Genomic DNA, 18,996 nt, shown 5'->3' on the forward strand with positions numbered 1-18,996 from the left:
ATTGCAAAGATATGAAATCAACATAAGTGCCCATCAACTGATTATTGTATAAAGAAAATGTGGTATATATATCTATATATGTGTGTTTGTGTATATATATGTGTGTTTGTGTGTATATACACACATATATATACACCGTGGAATACTACTCAGCCATAGTAAAGAACAAAATAATGTCTTTCACAGCAACTTGGATAGAGCTGGAGGCCATTATTCTAGGTGAAGTAACTCAGGATCAAAAACCAAATACCACACGTTCTTGGTTATAAGTGGGAGCTAATGCATGGGTATGCAAAGGCATATGGAAAGATATCATGGACATCGGCAACTCAGAAGCGAGGAGTGTGGGAAGGGGGTGAGGACTGAAAAACTACCTATTGGGTACGATGTACACTACTCGGGTGACGGGTGCACTGAAATCCCAGACTTCACCACTATGCAATTCATCCATGTAACCGAAAACCACTTTTACCCCTAAAGCTATTGAAATAAAAAAAAATAATAAAGCAAAAAAAGAACACCTCTAGTCCCAGCCTGCATCAAATGCCCTCAGTTGCTTTGCCCTCTCACTGGAAGGAGCACTCCTTGAGGGCATGGTCTAGGTTCACCCTGTTCACAGACTTGCCCCCAACACCTCAAAAGGTGCCTGGCCGATAGCAGAACTCAATAATCACATGTTCGTTTCAATCTCTCTGTGCTCAAATGCCATATCCTACATTGAATCTAGAGCCACCCACCCCCTTTTAGACACTATTACAGCATTCCGCTTAACGTCTTCATGGAGCGAATCACTCAAAGTATCCTGTTTATTCGCTTGCTTACTTTTCATTCATTCAACAAATATTTTACTGGGCACTTATTATATGTCTTGTGCTTTGCCAGCACTTGGGGATATAAGAGAACAAAGAGGCAAAAATCCTTCCTTCCATTGGAGCTTACATTCAAGAGGGGAACTTGTACAATCAACAGAATAGAAAACTGTCTATAACCTGTGTGACACTCACTGATCAGCTCACTGGGGAATAACAAAATGGAGAAATGGGGCAGGGAGTGTGTGTGTGTGTGTGTGTGTGTATTTTAGGTGAGGTAGACCTTTGGGAAAAGGGGACATTTAAGCAAAGATTGGATAGCTGGGGGGCACTTGTCTGCACTCCCCCATTAGAATATAAATACCAACATGGCCACCACCTTCCCTTTCTCTGTGGCCTCTGTGTCTCCAGAATAGGCACATAGTAGATGCTCAATAAACATTCTTCAAAGGAAACAAAAAGAGGAGTATATGATTAGACCTTAAAGTAGACAGAAGGGAGATTTTTGTTTTTGTGACCACCCATTGATTAGCGAGAAGGTGGGAGGGACAAGGGCACTAAATTGAAGGGGTCGTGGGGAGCACATTTTGGTGGGGGCAGGTTAAGACTTACAGGATGGAGATCCTCACTGGATAAGGTCCCCTCCCCCTTCCCAGCCCCGAGCAAACCTAAGTTCTCCCTCTCCTAAGATTGTGCATGGTCCCTGCTGGTCAGCCAACCTGGCCCCCCTGAATCTCCCTCCACAGCCTCCCAGCTTCAGAGTTCAGCCATCATCACCCTGCCTCCTTTTCTCCCGCACCCCTTCCCTCCTCACCTCCTTTCCTCCCGCCCCCGCCCCTTCCGCCTCCCGGAGGGGTGTCCCCGCGCCCGGTGGGCACGCCCTCGCCCCGGCGGAGAGGGCGCACAGAGGGGCCTGGGCCGGCGCGCCGGGGCCCCCGCCCCCAGCCCCTCTCCCCTGCGGGACGCTGTCCCTTTAATAGGCTCCCGCTGCCTGGCGCTCTGCGGCTGGGGAGTAAATTTCTCCCTGTCATCAGGTCGCGGGGAGAGGAGGAGGAGGAGGAGTTTGTTAATGTTCAGTTTGTTCAGCGGGATCGATGTTTGCTGGCATCGCCTCGCCCTGTCTTGTGTGTGTGTGCGAGGGTGTGTGTGTGTGTTTGTGTGTGTGTGCATATGTGGGGGGTGTGAGTGTGTGTGTGCGAGGAAGCGGGGGTGCGTGCGCGTGTGAGTGCGTGTGTGAGTGTCTGTGTGTGTGTCTGTGTGTGTGTGTGAGTGAGTGAATTCCAGATTTTCTGTCTTTCCAAAACCCGCTCCTGTCCTCTCGCATATCACTCACAGACGGGGATCTGACAGCAGCCACAAACCTACAGTGAGTGATCGCTCTCCCCCCGGCACGAATCCGCCATAGAGATCGGCGAGGAGGAGGAGGAGGAGGAGGAAGAGAAGAAGGAGGAGGTGGAGGAGGTGGAGGAGGAGGAGGAGGAGGAGGAGGAGGGAAAGAGGAGAAGGAAGAAGAAGAAAAAGAAGAAACCCACTACCTTCCCAGGATTGCCTTTTTTTTTTCCTTATCTTTACGCGCGAGTGTGCGTGTGGCGCGTGTGCGCCCCTCGTCCCTTCCATCCGAACCCGGGCTTGGATGTTTAATAAAGAAATCAAGTGTCTCAACAGTCACCAAAAAAAAAAAACGCAAAAACAAAACCAAAAAAATTCCAAAAGCAAAAACAAAAAAGAGAGAGGAAAAAAAAAATTCAAAATAAACAAACAAACAAACAAGGCAGAACCAACCTCTACTTCAAAGCAGCCGGCACAAGCCACCCGTGTCTGCCACCCAGAGAGGGGGGTCTCTGGCCCGTGGTGGAGGAGTTGCAGGGGGGATCGTCAGGGGGACAGAGGCCGAGTGACGTCCTAGGAGCCACCGGGCAAGAGGCGGAGGAGACCCAGAGAGGCCAGAGAGACAGCGGGCCCCAGCGCGCGGCTCCGGGCTGGGGCGCCAGAAGTGGGACTGGAGCGAAGTAGAGGATGCCGAGGAGAAAACAGCAGGCACCCAAGCGGGCGGCAGGTAAGAGAAACGGCTCCGCTTCGGGGCTGCCCTGTGCGCCGAGCTCCTCGCCCGCCCTCCTTGCCCCTGGGTGCCCGGGGGCACCACCCACTTAAGCTTTCGGGGGAGTTTGCGCCGGGTGCCCTTCTAATAACCCCGTCCTCTCTCGCCTTCTCTGGTCTCCCAAATCCTCCCCTTCCAAGCTCCGGTTGGGTTGGGGTGAGCTATCCCACCAAGCCTTTCCTCCTTAAACTTTCTTTCCTCCACCCTCTACCCCACCCCTAACTTTCTCCCAGTCTGTTTCTTGCCTCTCGGGCCAAAGTCGGATTGAAGATTTGGGGTGCGGAGTAGGGAGACAGCCCCTCCACCCCTGCATCCCTCTGCGTGATCAGTGCCAGTGGCTTTTGGCCTCCAGGGATAGCGTCTCCTCTCACTGGGGCTTGGGGCGCTGAAGTGTGAGGCATACCTAACACTCGGGCTGCAGGCAGGCTTTGGGGCCAGCAAGAGGAGTTTAGCGTTGATCACCAAGGTGGACAAAATGCCCCCAGGAAATGGATGACTCTTTGCATATATTTTCTAAAAGGATCCATATTTGGAAATGTAATTAACAATTTCCCTACTCTTTAAAAAAACCAAAAAGGGTTGTAGGGGGGAAATTCCCCATAGAAATTTAAACAGCTCTGGATTTTCTTTGCCTAGAGAGTTGCAAACTTTGTGAAATGATTCGTACTGTAAGAACTATCCCATCTGAATCCTTACTGCCCCCTAAAAAAGATAAGAACAGGTTAATGGATCAGTACAATAGACCTTCTAAAGTTTTTTTTTTTCTTTTGGGTTGCTTAATTGCTTTTTTAATAGTATGCTGGGGTTTTGTTTCTCGGAAATGTAATATGAAAGTTCATTTTTCTTCTGCCAGACCCACCCACTGAAAAATCAGCTTTCCACTTGATTGCTAGTTTTGATTTGACATTTGATTGATCACCTGTCATCTCGCTGCCTTTGATCTATTCATTCTTGATATATATCAATAAATCACTCACCATGGTAACTCAGAGTGCCAGTGACGCAAACCTTGCCCTCTATATTCAGAGCCAGACATGCACAATTATTATCTTGTTTGGCTTTTAATGTGGGCGTTTTTATTTCTTTGTGTCCTTTAGTTGAATCAGGGCTTTCGCAAAAAGCTTAAGTTTAGTTGTTTTTTCCTCTCTCTCTGTCTTTACCCTCTTGATTTAGGCAACATTAGGTAAGACTGGTCCTCTGCAGGCCCACCTCCACATTTCATTCTGTTCCAACTCTAGCAAAACATAGGGAGAAGTTTGGTGGAACACTTTCATAAACTTTGCAAAGTCACCCTTAGAACAAATCCAAAGTTAGTTAGGAATCTGAGGAGAGTGGGCATCCCTTGTCTGACTGTGTTGAGCCACCAAGCTCATCCTCCTTCCTCGCCTGAGCGTTTCAAAATATCCACAATTATCGTTCCTTCTGAGCACAGAATTGCTTCCCTATTTGTAAGTTGGTTCGAGTGGCATGCAGAAATATTGATAAAGCGTGGATTCATATATTTTCTGATCGTTTCCCTAAAAGCAAAATAATTAAAATATTTTTAGTGAGGTATGTATTTGGAACTTGCCTCATCAGTGAGGTTTTCTTTTTTCAACTCTAGTTACTTCTTTGGAAAACAATGTCTCTTTCCTACCGTTGTCTCTTTCTGCATTTAACTCACTGATTTCCTAAAACTTAGGCTGCTTTGCAATCTGACAGCGTGTGGATGTGTTCAATGGCCTTTGAGACCCAGGAACAGTGAGCCTGCTGCATCTAGTTCTGGCAACATAAGTTTAAGTGTAGCTACATTATTAGAGATAACGTCCTTATTGTTGTCCCGAAAGAGGACCCTGGGCTACGGTCCAGCAAGAAGTGATACTGCCCTGAAAATTACTCTCTTTTTTTTCTTGTTGTTCCGGTAAAGACTATCAACAACTAGGCAGTAATTTAAATTACCAGAATGACTGGACATGTCTCCTTTAGTAAGCTCATTACAAAAAGTGCATTGCTCAGAATTGCTCGACTTTGATTATAATTATCCTCCGATCCATAAGGATCCAGGTGTACGTAACATAACACTGTATCACATTATTTAAATTAGGTCCTTTTCATTAAGCTGTGTCTGTTGGTGCTGGCTAGTTTATTGGTGTGTGTGGGTGTGTGGGTGTGTGTGTGTGTGTGTGTGTTAGAAACTTGTAACTATAGTTTCAGTTTTCTGGCCTATTATATTCCTACTGTCTTTGTATGTTTGTTTTGTATGATTCTTATTATTTTCACCAGAAGCGGAAACCCTTTTTAAGCTGAAAAAGGATGATTCATTTCGTACACAGTAAGGGCCCTCTTACCTTATTTATTTGCTCACATATTAATAGAGGAGACAGTTTTTCATGCAGTGTTTCTTCTGTTCATCTAAGGTCATCAATGCCCTACTCTATTTCAGCTGAAGTGGTTATTCACAAGTAAAGTTAGCCACTTTGGGGTTCTGTAGTCAGTTAACATCCAGGGAAGGGGAGAAGGTGGGTTCTAAGATTATGGCCATACTAACTTTTATCACTGCTTAAAATTAAACACAATGCACAACTGTAAGTAATTACACCCAAGGACTGATGTTGAAAGCTTGATTTCTAGCTTGATTAATGAATAATGGGAGATAGAAAAAGCCTGTGAGTGGATCTGAGCTGAGGCTCTCCCGGAGCGCTCTTTTTCCCAAGAACTGTTCCAGGCAATTTGATTCCTTTGTATTATTAGTTATAAGTTCCATGTTTCAAGGAATCAATTACAGAACTTTCTACTAAAGCAGGTATCTAAACAGAATAAACAAGATGATATTGTAAGTGATGAGGAATTTTAGTCTTTATTTGTTATGTTCCTCCCCCTTCAGGGGGAAGGGATGTGAGGGGACAATTCTCTTTAAGGAAACAGCTAAATCAGAGTATTTCCCTCTGAAATGTCATTCTTCCTGGCTTTCTTAAGCTATGCTATTCCACCATACTATTACTTAGGGCAAGAAAAAAAAAAGTTGAGAAAGCAGCCTACAGTACCCCAGGGGTTTGTGTTGTGTGTGCACGCTTGCTTCCTTGGATGTATATTTCACTCACCATTAAAATACATCCACTATTACCTGAAAATATTGCAGGATTCAGTACCAGCATTTTCCCCTTCTGTGCATTTCAAGGGAGATAGAGAAAATGGCAGGAAAGTAAAACAGAACGGTGTTTTGATTTGTTTGCATTTTGCAGGATGCAGAGTGGTTAAAAATTTAAAATTGTAGACTTAGAATCTAACTCTTGATTTTCTACAGCCTATCTCAGCCTCTGTGCGCACACATAAATAATACGTATTTTATTTCACCATACTGAACTGCGTTTATATTAATGACAGCAAACTGCAATAGAACACACAATCTTTTGTGAGCACATCTTGTGAATATATCTTTTATATATGTAAGTTATAGGATTCTGCCCCTGCCCACCCAAAGCAATTAGATGTTTCCCTCTTGCTGACTCTTAGAGGCTTTCTGATCAACCAGATCTGAAGAGAGTCTTGCAAGAAAGAACAGCTCCCTCAATTTATTTTGTTTATTTAATATGGAGATGAATAATGCAGATTTTGTTTTCATGAATGTCCTTGTGTGGCAGTAAACATTACACTATTAGCAATCATTACTTAAAAGTTGCAATTTGCACCTTAATAACACAGGTTATTTACATGGGAAACATAGTCAACAGGGACAACTCTGAACACTGCAACAGAGCAGAAATGACCTCAGAGATCTCTTTTCCACCTCTTGATAGTGATGACTCTGAATTAACCGGTGAGGTCCCAGAAATCTCAACCAACAGGATGGAGGGAGGGGGCAGGCAGCTCAGGGCGAAGTTTACCTTTAATTTACTGTCAAGGGGGACAGCTTTCAAGAGACTAGGAATCGGATAGATTTGGGACCCTTCCTCCCTCACTTTGTTTAAACATCCTTCAGAAAGACAAGTTCACATCTTGAATATTTAAATATCACTCGCGATGGATTCCTTCACTTGCCCAAAAGTATGTTTTTAACAAATGAATGGAAAAATACACACACACACACACACACACACACACACACACATGGACACAACAAAGCCCAAAGGGTCTCAGCAGCACAAACTCTTTTGGCCATTCTTGTTACTTAAGGCAGATATCTGAAAAAGGAAGGATAGATACCTTGAAATCGCTTGGTCCACACAACATTTTGGACGGAAATTGATTGCTTAAGTGGTCCTTTTCCCACCCCCGTCTTGATTTCCTTCTTCCACCTCTCACCTCACCCTTAAAGACTCAGACTGAATAGGACATCTCAAAAGCCCATTTGTTTTAGGCATTTATTGATTTCATTTTTAATCTGCCATATCAGGACACAATACGTTAACCCTAATCAGCAGATTACAAGTGACAGAGAGTTTAGTGGAAACTCTGTAAGGGAGCAGGGGCTCCGGGAAACTTCTTGACAATGAAAATCTTCTCTGAGGCTTAAGAGTTTGGATGTTGAAGATTACTTTTGGGGAGGGGAGGAACATTCCTCAGAAACAGTCTACATTTTTTTCTTCCACTTTACATTTCTTTATCTCCCAGTTGCCCATTCTACTGCTACACTTTGGGAATGCTTAACACCCAAGAAATACCTCCCAAGTATTTTTAGGAGGTCTGTCCCTGAAGCAGCTTGACTTTTGTCATAGTCTCCAACGGAGGTTTATGCTTTCATTTCATCCCAGCTGATTTCTCATTCATTTGACGGAATTACTCCAAAGGATAATACCTGAGTTGATCTGTTTCTTTTCCCAGGGCCTTGGGAATTGTGCTGTCCATTGAATGGGTTTTGGTCATGGGGGTGGGGGCACAGACTGAGCCTGGCATTTTTTAAAGCCATTGAAATGATGCCTCACTGTTCATCACTGCAGCTGAGCTTATCGAGTCAACCAAGAAGAAAACCTAGGCCCTGGTCACGTTTGTGCTATGCCTGTAATTAGCTGACACGAGGTAAATGTCCAAAGTCGACCTTCCCTTCCATCACTGTATTTATACTATCAATTTTATTTGGGAATGTCATGGTCTGGGAAGACTCAGCCACTATTTCGAAGGCAATGCCTGCTTCTACCCAGGTCCCCTTTAAAAAAACACAGAAATTGCCGAACAAATTCTATATTAAGACCAGGCATACACGGAGTATCATTTTCGTTTGATGCAAAGTCGGTTGGAAATACATTAAACTAACAGCTAAAGAGTGTCTTGCATCGCTTCCCTGAAGCAGTGGTTTTTCATTACATATTTAATTACAATCAAACTGAACGACTTTTATTAAAAAAATCACAGTGGTATTAAAAGAAGCCTGGCGCACAAATAATTTTATTGCTTCACAAGTTGAGAACACTTCTATGTTTTTATTTCTTTGAGAGAAATTTATTTTAATTTTCTAATGTTGTGATAAATACAGACTATCTTTTACTGTAGTCTGTAATCAGGGAGAGCTTATCCTTCTATCTTTATAGAGTCTGCTTACCCCAGAATAGGTTTTTACATTCATTTTTCAGTAATTTGTAACAATTGGTATTTTCAATTTTTTTTTTTTAAGTTTTACAAGTTCCATTTAAAGTTAGAAATTCTCACATTCCTTAGGGTGATCTTTGGCAAGCAGCTCTTCGATTATAGAGGAATTTAGTCATTCTAACCACATAAGAAAGTAGAGAGTGCTTGCTTGCTTACCTGAATATTACAGTAAGAAAAAAACACCATCTATTTACATGCCTCTAACATGTAACACTATTTTCATTGGATTTATAATTTCTTTTTTTTTTTTCCTCCTACTGACCTTTCATTCACTTGTTTTGGGAACTTTTTCTGAGAAGAACGTTTAGAGATAGCATTTAAAGTGGATTTCAAGATACATCAGATTTTAAGACATTGTAATAAAAATTAGAGACTTCAGAGCCCAACGGTTCACTGCTAGTCTAGGTCTGCAAACTAATGAGAAAGCACCTCTGCAAACACATAGTTTCAACTTTAACTTGCACATGAATGGGGAGCGTCTCCAGCAGTGTGGCCGTATCCATATTGCTCATTTTGTCCGAGAAATTATTTTGTCCGAGGGTATCAGACTGAGGTCCGTTCAAAGACATTATATACATACACAGAGACACAGAAGAGAAATCTGAGATGCGAGTGGGAATTGCTGATATATTTGTTTCCAAAGCAAACTCCATGAATGAAATGATTCAATAATTTGGAGGCATTTGAAAGTCATTAAAATGGCCATTTGGAATTTTCAGTTGTTGCCTCCCTCAATTTTTTACGTTTCCCCTGTAGAAAAAGACATCCTCTGGGCACCCTCAAATACTCTGGGATGCTAAAGTCATGCTAAAATTATTTACAATTTTAGAAATTAAAATTCAGGAGGCACAGCAAGATAATCCTATTATTAGTATATCAGTATTATTTAGCTACGCATAACAACAGGAAAATGCACAATGCAAAACTTTTAGAGATAATGAGCTTAGATAAATTACATGGGGGGAAGAAATACCTGTATCATATTTGAAAGCGTTTGTCTTGAATTCTGCTCATCTAAATGAGAACTCTCTTTCTACCTGTGTCATTTAAAAAACAATTTCAATATCCTTCTACCTGCTACCCCAGCCTGAAGCAGGGACTAATGAAACTCTCTCTGGACACACAGATGTAAGACACTATATTACACAACCCTTTTTAAAAAATTGTTTCAGAAAACCAAATGTGGGCATGCAAACCAAAAGAAAAACCTCAAGGATCTTTGTAAGATAGCTAGCTCAGGGTTCAAGATCAAGAGAACTTTGTTGCGGCAGGATAAGAAGACAACAGCATTGCATTTTAGCTAAACATCTCTTCTTGGCAAATGAGAAGCGGTGAAGCAGGGAAGATTTTTTTAAGGAGCTTTTTAGCTCTTTTGCATCTCTCTCCAAAGACTAATTTAATTGAAAAGCTGTAGTGTCCATTTATGATTAAGGAAAGTCCTCATGTTTCCGCAACACTGCTAGACACTAAGGTGGGTTTAAAAAAAAAAAAAAGGGCCAGCATTCTGCAGTTTCTGTTAGTATAAAAATTAAGATCACTGGTCTTAATTACTTGAGTGCTTTCACAACTGAAGGAATACTCTAAAATCACCCCTGAGCTTTCTTCTTAAAGCCACATCTAAGCCATTTCTATGGAAATTATATAGTTTAGATATTAAGGTGGGTAGAATACAGTTATTGCTTTTAATGAAAATAGTTACGAAGGGCAGAATGAGATAAAAACAGAGTTGGCAGCAGCCATTCTATTTGTAATGAATTTGAAAGAAACTTCTGTAATGCTTTACCGGATCATGAAAAATCCGTGAAACCTGGTGACATGGGAGATACAAAAATGAGACAGAGGGTCAAGGTCTTCTATAGGGGAAAAATGGCTTGCGTAAGTGAGAGCAGCGGCATATAAATATCTCTGTATAAACTGCACAGGGCTTACTTTAAATCACTTCAATTTATCAGATCCTTGGAACTTTTTTTATGTATTTAGGAGCCTCTCTTTTATACCCCAGAGAGATATGAATAGCTTCTGGGCCAAGATGATGCTGTAGAGAAGAGTCAAATCTATTCTATGCGCATGGTACCATTTGGTACAGAAGAAATGCCAAAATGAAAAGCCATAAATGCGTTTTATATCAGAATTGCCTTTGGCTATTTTCCTTTATTAGAAAGTTGGGTACACTGCTGAGTGCTTCTTCTTGTTTTCCCCCTTGGGATTAGATTTGAGACTGTAGATGGAACAGCGGAGTAAGGGCAAGTGACTTGGGTTCTGGTTGCAGCCTTGCCCCATGCTAGTTATTTAGCCCCGGGCAAGCTCTAGAGATAAACCTTACTCTCCGGATAAGAATGTGAGTTTTTGGAGTCAGACTGATTGAAGTTCAAGTCTCTAGGTCTAATTCTTATTCGGCCATGTAAACTTGGGCAGGCTACTCAAATCTCTGCCCTCCACTTTCTAATCTATAAAATGGGGGCAATCATATATGTTCCAGGTGTGTGGAAAGGATTGTGTCAGAGGAGGGCTGAGAAAGTGTGCTGAAACTGTTAGGCACCACAGGGATACGAGGGAATAGTGTGTCTTTACCCTGAATAACCAGACTATGGAAAATTTATATTAACTGGGAAACAAGCAACTTACCAATTATCATAGAACAAGGGGTCCAGGGCTTGAAAGAAACCAGATATGGATGCATTTTGATTTGTAAGCCTGGAAACACAATGGCTAAGCAGTGTTTTAGCCTCTTCTCCTGAGGCAGACTCATTCTGGGCTGTTTGGAGTCCAGCACCAGCTCAAAAAAAGTTTCTTTCCCAAGAAATAGAATTTATAGCACCACCAACAACGATAACAATGGTAACAATGATATCTGCCACTAAACAAGTGCTTTTTACATACCACGTGCTTTATATGTTTACATTTATTCGTTTACACGGCAGTTATTTCTTGAGTTCCTACTATGTATCAGATGCTGTTCTACTACCTGGACCTGGAGGTGAATAGGATGGGGATGATCCCTGGGGATCTTGCCCTCCAATTGGGGGAAGCTAGAGAATATACAAATAAATTTATAAAGGAAAAGATAATTTCAGTATAGAAAAAAAGCTTCATGATGACAATAGCTTTATAAAAGCAAAATTATGAGAGCAGGAGTTGGGACAACAGAGATGTAGATGGTCAGGGGAGACCTCTCAGAGGAGGGGACATCTGGGCTAAGTCCTGTTCCTTATAACTTTTGAGTATAATCCCTGTTTTACTGATGAGAATCTGAGTAAGTTGCAGGATAACTCATTCAAGTTCGTGTGGTGGCCAAGCTGAGTTTTAAACTCAGCTCTTCCTGCTTCCAAGGTCCATGCATTTAATTTATTATGATCGTTTATCTAGAATAGTCATAGCGAGTTGCCAGGAAGGACCCAAGGAAGAACCCTCAGTCTCATTATTCTCCCCCTGTGTCTATTGTGATGTCTAAAGCTATGGGGGTAAATTGAGAGCCTAGACGGAGGATGCTGCCTTTAGCGGCATCTCCAGATAGAATCTTCAGGCCAACTCCTGTCATCTGAAGTTGTCTCTTTATGGGATGTTCTTTCATATGTCCGTACATGCATTCATTTGTTCAACAAATATTGGCTGTGCATCTATTATGTGCCAGGTATTGTTCTAGGTGCTGCAAAAATAACAGTAGACAAGAATAGAGATGCCCCTGCCCTCACACAGCTAATATTCTTGTGGGCTAGCCTAAAAAGCTAACAAACAAATAAATATATAACACAATATTGAATAGTCCTAATTGCATTTCATAAGAATAAATCTGGCTTCATGAGGTAGAGAATGGTGGAGGGTTGCCATGTTATATAGAGTGGTCAGGGGAGCTATTTCTCCAGTGGTGATTTGATCAGACCTGAGAAAAAAGTGAGAGACTAGCCAAGCACAGGGCTGGGAGAAGCAGTCCAGGCAGAGGAAGGAGGAAGTGCCAAAGGCCTAAGGAGGTGATGTGATCTGATTTGTTATTAGTTGAACATAGGTCCTGTTTGTATTTCAAAAGTGATGATGGACTTGGGCATGTTTGCTCTCTCCGTCTACTTACCCAGCCCCTAGTGATGGTGAGTAGGATGCTTAGGATGATAGAGGTGGCAGCTGGAGATAAAAACACATTCCCAGCCTTCATAGAGAGATTGGTGCTGTGATGGATGACATGGCGAGGCTGTGGAAAGGCGTTGTTAAGAGTCAAGCTGACCTGGGGTCCAACTGCAGCCAGCTGTGCACTCAGAAGCAAGTTTCCTCACCTCATTGCACCTCAGCGTTTTCATCTGTCAGATGGGGATAAGAATTTTGCTCACCTCACATTTTACTTGTGATAATTAGATTATGTGACACATATAAAACTCTTGGTGCGGGCCCAGTATTTACATGGGATCTTCCTCACAAATGAATGTTTTTTATTCTTGCACTTAATTGTGTTTTCTTTTCTGCAGGAATTCTGAGAGAAATCTAGGCACCTGAGTTAGTCCTTGGCACCGTTTAGGCAGTAACCAAATATTTCCTGATGAATGAATAAATGAAACTGTAAAGAAATGAATGCTTTCATTCATATATTGCTTTGTATACTAATTAATTACTTTCAAGTATAAGGATCTCTTTCATAGGTCTAAAACTTTTAGCAGACCTCTGGACCAATTGCAAATCCTAGCTGTTCTTAGAATATGTTTCAAATGAGAAAATATTAATGACCAAAAGACGATGATTTTCGTCTGAATCTTGTATTTTGCGCATCGTGACATCACGTGCCTTCGATTGAAGAGCAGTGATATCCCTTTGTGCGGTAAATATTGTGCATTCATCTTCTAGACAGTGCTTGCTGAGAACATGGATGGAGGGGAAGGGGTGGAGGGTCCTCATTTCTGACCCTGAGGTTCAGCCTCTCCCTGCACGCTCTCCAAGTGGTGCTCCCAGACCCCCAGGACCTGGCAACTCTGTCCCTCCCCCACGGGAACCCGCGCTCATCCCCTCAGGCCCCAGACGGCGAAGCTTAGGGGTTGTTAAGCTAATGGGAATAGGCTACGGGCTGTTTCCTGGTAACGCCTTCTTCACTTTTTAATTGTCACCTCCAGATAAGTGCCTGAGAGCAGGAAGAAGGGAAGCTGGCTGGCTGCCTGTTAAGATGTATCTTAGGACAAAGAGATTTGGGATCCTGGAGAGCACGGGGGGAGATTCTGCTGCCTGCCTTAGGACCTTTATGAACAAGCGTGATGTTGGGAGGGCGGCTGTGGCTGTGTACCAGGTGCTGTAGGAGGCGCTGGAACTGGAGCCTTGCATCCGAATGACAAAGTGCCTGCCTTCCTGGAGCTTACATTGAGTGCGGAGGACAGACCAGGGACTAGCCAGCAGACGGTCCCATGTGTCAGGGTCTGGTGTTGGCAGAGGGTGTTTGCAGGGTTAGAGCATGACAGGAAGTGGCTGTTTTGGATAAGACGATCAGGAAAGGTACCCGTCTGCGGAAGTGATACTGGGTCTGGAGTGAAGCGGTTGGAAGAAAACTGCACCTCTCTGGAGGAAGACAGTGCCAGGCACAGCTGAAAATCCGAGGCTAGAGCTACTGGGAGGAACAGGAGGAGCAGCTGGGAAGCTGGGTGGCCGGAGCAGACGGGGAGGGTGAGCAGGGAGGTAAGGATAAGCAAGCAAGGGGCTGGGGCTGTCACCGAGGTGGGGTGCCTCGGAGGGTGCAGGAGCAGAGTCAGGATCTGACTTAGGTTTGATAGGCTCCTCTGGCTGCCCTGCGAATTATCAGGGACCCAGGTTGCGAGCAGGCCAACCACTCAAGAGACGTCTACATCAATGCAGTCAAAGGCTATGCTGACTTGGACCAGATCGATGGCGGAAGAGCCATGACAGTGGTCCGGGGAGAGACCACAAGTTTGCAGGCAGGGTGCTAGTGAAAAAGAGGCGTCTACTGAAAGCTGTCCAGGAGAAATCAGACTAGGTTAGCCATGAATATTTTCTCTAATTCTGTCTTCTATTTTTCTCCTCCAGTTATATGTAAGGGTCTTACTGCAAATTGTCAGTCTATCGTTCTCTGAGCCAAAGTGGAAACCAATAAAAGTGTTGGGAGCTGCCTACATTCTAGAACTGACCGTACAGGGAAAGAGGCCACACTTTTCCACGCATATTTCCTGGAGTCCTGGAATGGCTTCTTCACATATTTCTCCACCCCGATTAGACAACTCAGTCACTAGGCAAGAGGATGGATCTTGGAGTCTGACAGACAGGCATGGGTTCAATTTCTCTCCAAAGATTATTTCATCTCGGTGTGACCTCAGGCATCTTTGCTTTCCCAGACTTTGTTTTCTCATTAGCAAAACAGACCTAATAAAAGGACTCATTTCATAGGTTTTTTATGAGGATTAATTGAGATAAACCAGACAATACGCTTAACACCGTGGTACTTGCAATGAAGAAAATTGTGAATGGTGCATACATGGTAAGTGGTCAATACATTTTAGTCATTCTATTAACAAGTTAATAATTCTCTCCATGCCTTGATTTCCTTATTGGTAGAATGGGGATAATAAAACCCCCTTCTGGGTAGTTGGGAGAAGTCAAGCATTAATACCAGTGAAGCACTTCAAATGGTGCTTTGCATACAGCGAGTGCTCAATAAATGTTAAATTCTTAAAATCATCACCACGATTCTGACCTTATGGACTTTGAAGGGCAGATGTTGTGTCTCATTGCTTTCATGTCCACAAGACCTGGCACATAGACGATGCTCGATAAATATTATTTGAAGGAGTGAATGATGGTGACGTGGTTCTTAGGAGTTAAAATGAGAAAACCCAAGGAGCCGAAAGCATGTCTCTACGGGGAAAGGTTAGAGAGCACTGACTCAAACCATCGTCTCCAATTATGCAGTTTTAATGAGGAAGCAAGCCCAACCTTGAACATTATTTAAGCCAGAGTTATCCCAATAAGCATTTTCCTACCATGAGTGGTAGATTAAGTAGCATTGAGTCATGTAGTGAAAGTAATGTCCCTTCTTCATACCATTTCAATGCCTCTGGTAAGTCAAGAGAAAGTCTTTGATAATAGCCTATTTTTAACACCTCTCACCCTTGTTTGTCAGAAAGAGCAGACCTCAGATTCAGAGACTTTAGCAAGCAAAGATATCCAGTAAAGAAATGAAATAATGGCCGGGCACGGTGGCTCACGCCTGTAATCCCAGCACTTTGGGAGTCCTAGGCAGGCGCATCACGAGGTTGGGAGTTCGAGACCAGCCTGACCAACATGGTGAAACCCCGTCTCTACTAAAAATACAGAAAAAAAAAAAATTAGCCGGGTGTGGTGGTGGCACATGCCTGTAAACCCAGCTACTCAGGAGGCTGAAGCAGGAGAATTGCTTGAACCCGGGAGGCGGAGGTTGCAGTGAGAGCCGAGATTATGCCACTGCACTCCAGCCTGGGCAATGGAGCAAGAATCCATCAAAAAAAAAAAAGAAAAAGAAAGAAAGAAATGAAATAATAATCTCAGGGCAGGGCATGGTGGCTCACGCCTGTAATCCTAGCACTATGGGAAGCCGAGGTGGCAGATCACCTGAGGTCAGGGGTTTGAGACCAGCCTGGCCAAGATGATGAAACCCCATCTCTACTAAAAATACAAAAATTAGCCAGGCGTGGTGGGGCATTTCTGTAATCCCAGCTACTCCGGAAGCTGAGCCAGGAGAATCGCTTGAACCCAGGAGGCGGAGATTGAAGTGAGCCGAGATCTCGCCACTGCACTCCAGCCTGGGCAACAGAGTGAAACTCCGTCTCAAAAAAAAAAGAAATAATAATCTTAGACTTTTGTTGTCTGATTACCATCAATGTATGGCAAATGATATGGGTTTTTCATTGACTATGACATAAATTTTTGTTTTAAAATAAAATTACGGCAAGAAAAAAGAAGGAATGGTTTTAAAGAAATATTAAAAAATCAATTGTGTGTGTGTGTGGTGTGTGTGTGTGTTTTGTGTGTGTGTGTGTGTATGTAGGGGAAGATGTTGCACAAGCTGTGAAGAGGGGGTAGAATGATGTGAGGACACTGCAATGCCAGGGCAGGGCAAGGTGCAGAAGAAGCTGTGAGTAAGGGCTGTCAAGAAACCCCCAGAAGATAGAGGCTTTCATTAAAACTTCCAAAAACTTTGGAAATCTGAAGGAATCTCCTCTCCCAGGATATCAGCGGGAAGCTCAGGAAAATCTTTACTCACCCCCAAATATTTTGCAAATATGGAGGGAATGGGAATGATTTCCTGGTTTTGCATCCAGAATAGAGGAGTGGTTCTCAACCTTTATTTGGTATACTCATCACTTGGAGAAGTTGCTAAAATGCAAATTTGCAGATTCCAGACCTACAGCCTAGAGATTCTGATTCCATAGGAGGGGAATGAGGCCCATGAATCTAGGAATCTGTACATTAGATATCCATTAATCCATTTGAATTACAGGATAACAGGAAAAAGTACATAAAATTTATATAAGTTCCCTTTTTTTATACTCTTTCTCTCTCCTCTCTCTCTCTCTTTCTCTCTCCTCTCTCTCTCTCTTTCCCTCTCTCTCTCTTTCTCCCTCTCTCTCTTCTCTCTCTCCTCTCTCTCTCTCCCCTACCCCCAAAATGCCAAAGCACTTATATTTTAAAAGTTGTTTCAAAGTTGTTTGAGGGGTCCATTTTCACTTGTGGCTTTTAGTGAACAGAAAAAAATATAAGAAGGCTCTCTATTGTGTTACAGCGAGGAAATGCATGCATTTACGCATTTGTCTACCCGGTCTCAGCATGAAACAGAGCCCAGAAAAGTCTTCAATTAAGAAGGAGAAAGACAAGCAATCCAGAAAATAATTTAAGAGGGCTTTGTCTGCTTGGGAGCCAGCTGGCAACCTGGGTTCCAGATCAGTGAGACAAGAAAGAAGCAAAAGGGATCTCTCAGACTTGATTCTTTATTTCTTACACCCTACAATTCTCAAGACTCTATAGAATGAGGGCAGAAAACCTGGGTTGTATTTTTTGGAATCTCCTCTACTTTCTTGTTATCTGTTTCATATTTTTTCATACTTTTTCAATGACTTCTCTTCTTTTTTATTCTTCCTTGATTTCCTTTGTTCTTTCCTGATTTCCTTTCCTGAATCAGACTTCCAAGCCCTTTCTATGTAGTACCGGTGATCCATGGGTGAATGTGATAAAAACGATGATGGTGCTAATGATGAACATGACACTAACTGTCATCGCCTTAATGGTTACCATTTCTTGACCCATATAACAACTAAGCCAAAAGGACTAAGCTTGTACCTAACATTTACCAAGCACCGGCTACATTCAGGTTGTTTATATACAATCTCTCCCCGAGACATCCTGTAAGCTGGCTATGATTATTGGCCAATTGAATAGATATGGAAACATAAGTTTTGGAAATTTCAAGGAGCTTGACTAAGATGATGACAAGCTTTTAGATAGGATACTGAAGCCCAGGCCCGCCTATCAGAGTCCAAGCTCTCAGACACTATGCTTTGTTGCTTCTCGTAGTATTTCATGCTTAACAGCACAGACTCACATAAATAAACTTCCACAATATAGTATAGATACATGGAGGCCAAGGCCATGAACTGAAATTTAGTGTTTCCCCAGGTTGAAGTAAGTCAATTGTGTTGTAGAAAAAAAAAAAAAGATCATCCCTATTTAAATCCCCAAACACCATCTTTAAAACTTGAGCCTATGAAGAAAAAGAATAAAGACTTTTGAAATCTCTTATGCTACCCATGATGGCATTTTCGTAAATCCATTCCTGTTTCACTAAACAAAAGTAGAAAAAAATCATGAAAACCCCCAACACAGTCCATCTGGGGTGTCTCAGTAAGAATCGTGCTCACCCACTCCACAGCATCTTTGAGGATGTGGCCTTAAGTCAGACGCTGCTCATCTGTTCCTCATAAATCTCTTGTAGGCTCCAGGACTCTTCCTGGCCATCAAAAAATATGGAACGCATGCAACGACACTGCCCTGTTATTTATTTTAGCAAATGAAAATCTGCCCTCACAGGTTTATGGTCAAGATGTCTAAAAGATGTCTTGTATTTGTATTTAAGAGTCACCTTAACTGTAGGTGACTCTTAAATGAGTACTCCAAATAATAGGATAAGAAAGGTGATCATGAAACTCAAGGGATCCTATCTGAGATGGAGAATGTTGTCTACACCAGAAATCATGATAGACTCTGTCTTGCAACAACAAAAAAAATCAATTGTTTTTAGTTATTATTGGTGATGTTTTTTTTTAACATTTTTGTTTATTTATTTCCTTTTTAGTGAGTCACATTTTAAAACAACCCATTGTGTTAATACAAAGTTTGGCAAACTGCCTTGCCATCTGATTTGAGGTTAATCTAATAAGAAATGGAATGAAATGATCATCCTGTTTTATTGTCTTTAACATTAATGTTTTCTTTGTTAGTATTGGGTGGGAAGTCAGTCAGATGGAATAGAAGAAAGAACTGTTAAAAAAATAAAATGAGCTTATTTCACTTGATCAA

General features: G+C 42.5%; 1 protein-coding gene across 2 annotated transcripts in view; it reads left to right on the forward strand.

Moving 5' to 3' along the window:
* The first annotated feature begins 1,314 nt into the window (after positions 1–1,314).
* The window catches only part of TSHZ2 (teashirt zinc finger homeobox 2), a 533,490-nt gene continuing 515,808 nt past the window's right edge, over positions 1,315–18,996 (forward strand). For both annotated transcript variants that reach the window (XM_014343095.4, XM_014343094.4), the window contains exon 1: positions 1,315–2,865. In XM_014343095.4, coding sequence (XP_014198581.2) covers positions 2,826–2,865 — 40 coding nt within the window. In that variant the 5' untranslated portion in view covers positions 1,315–2,825. The remainder of the gene's footprint in view (positions 2,866–18,996) is intronic.

The sequence above is a fragment of the Pan paniscus genome, chromosome 21, assembly GCF_029289425.2.
Source record: "Pan paniscus chromosome 21, NHGRI_mPanPan1-v2.0_pri, whole genome shotgun sequence".
Lineage (NCBI taxonomy): Eukaryota > Metazoa > Chordata > Mammalia > Primates > Hominidae > Pan > Pan paniscus.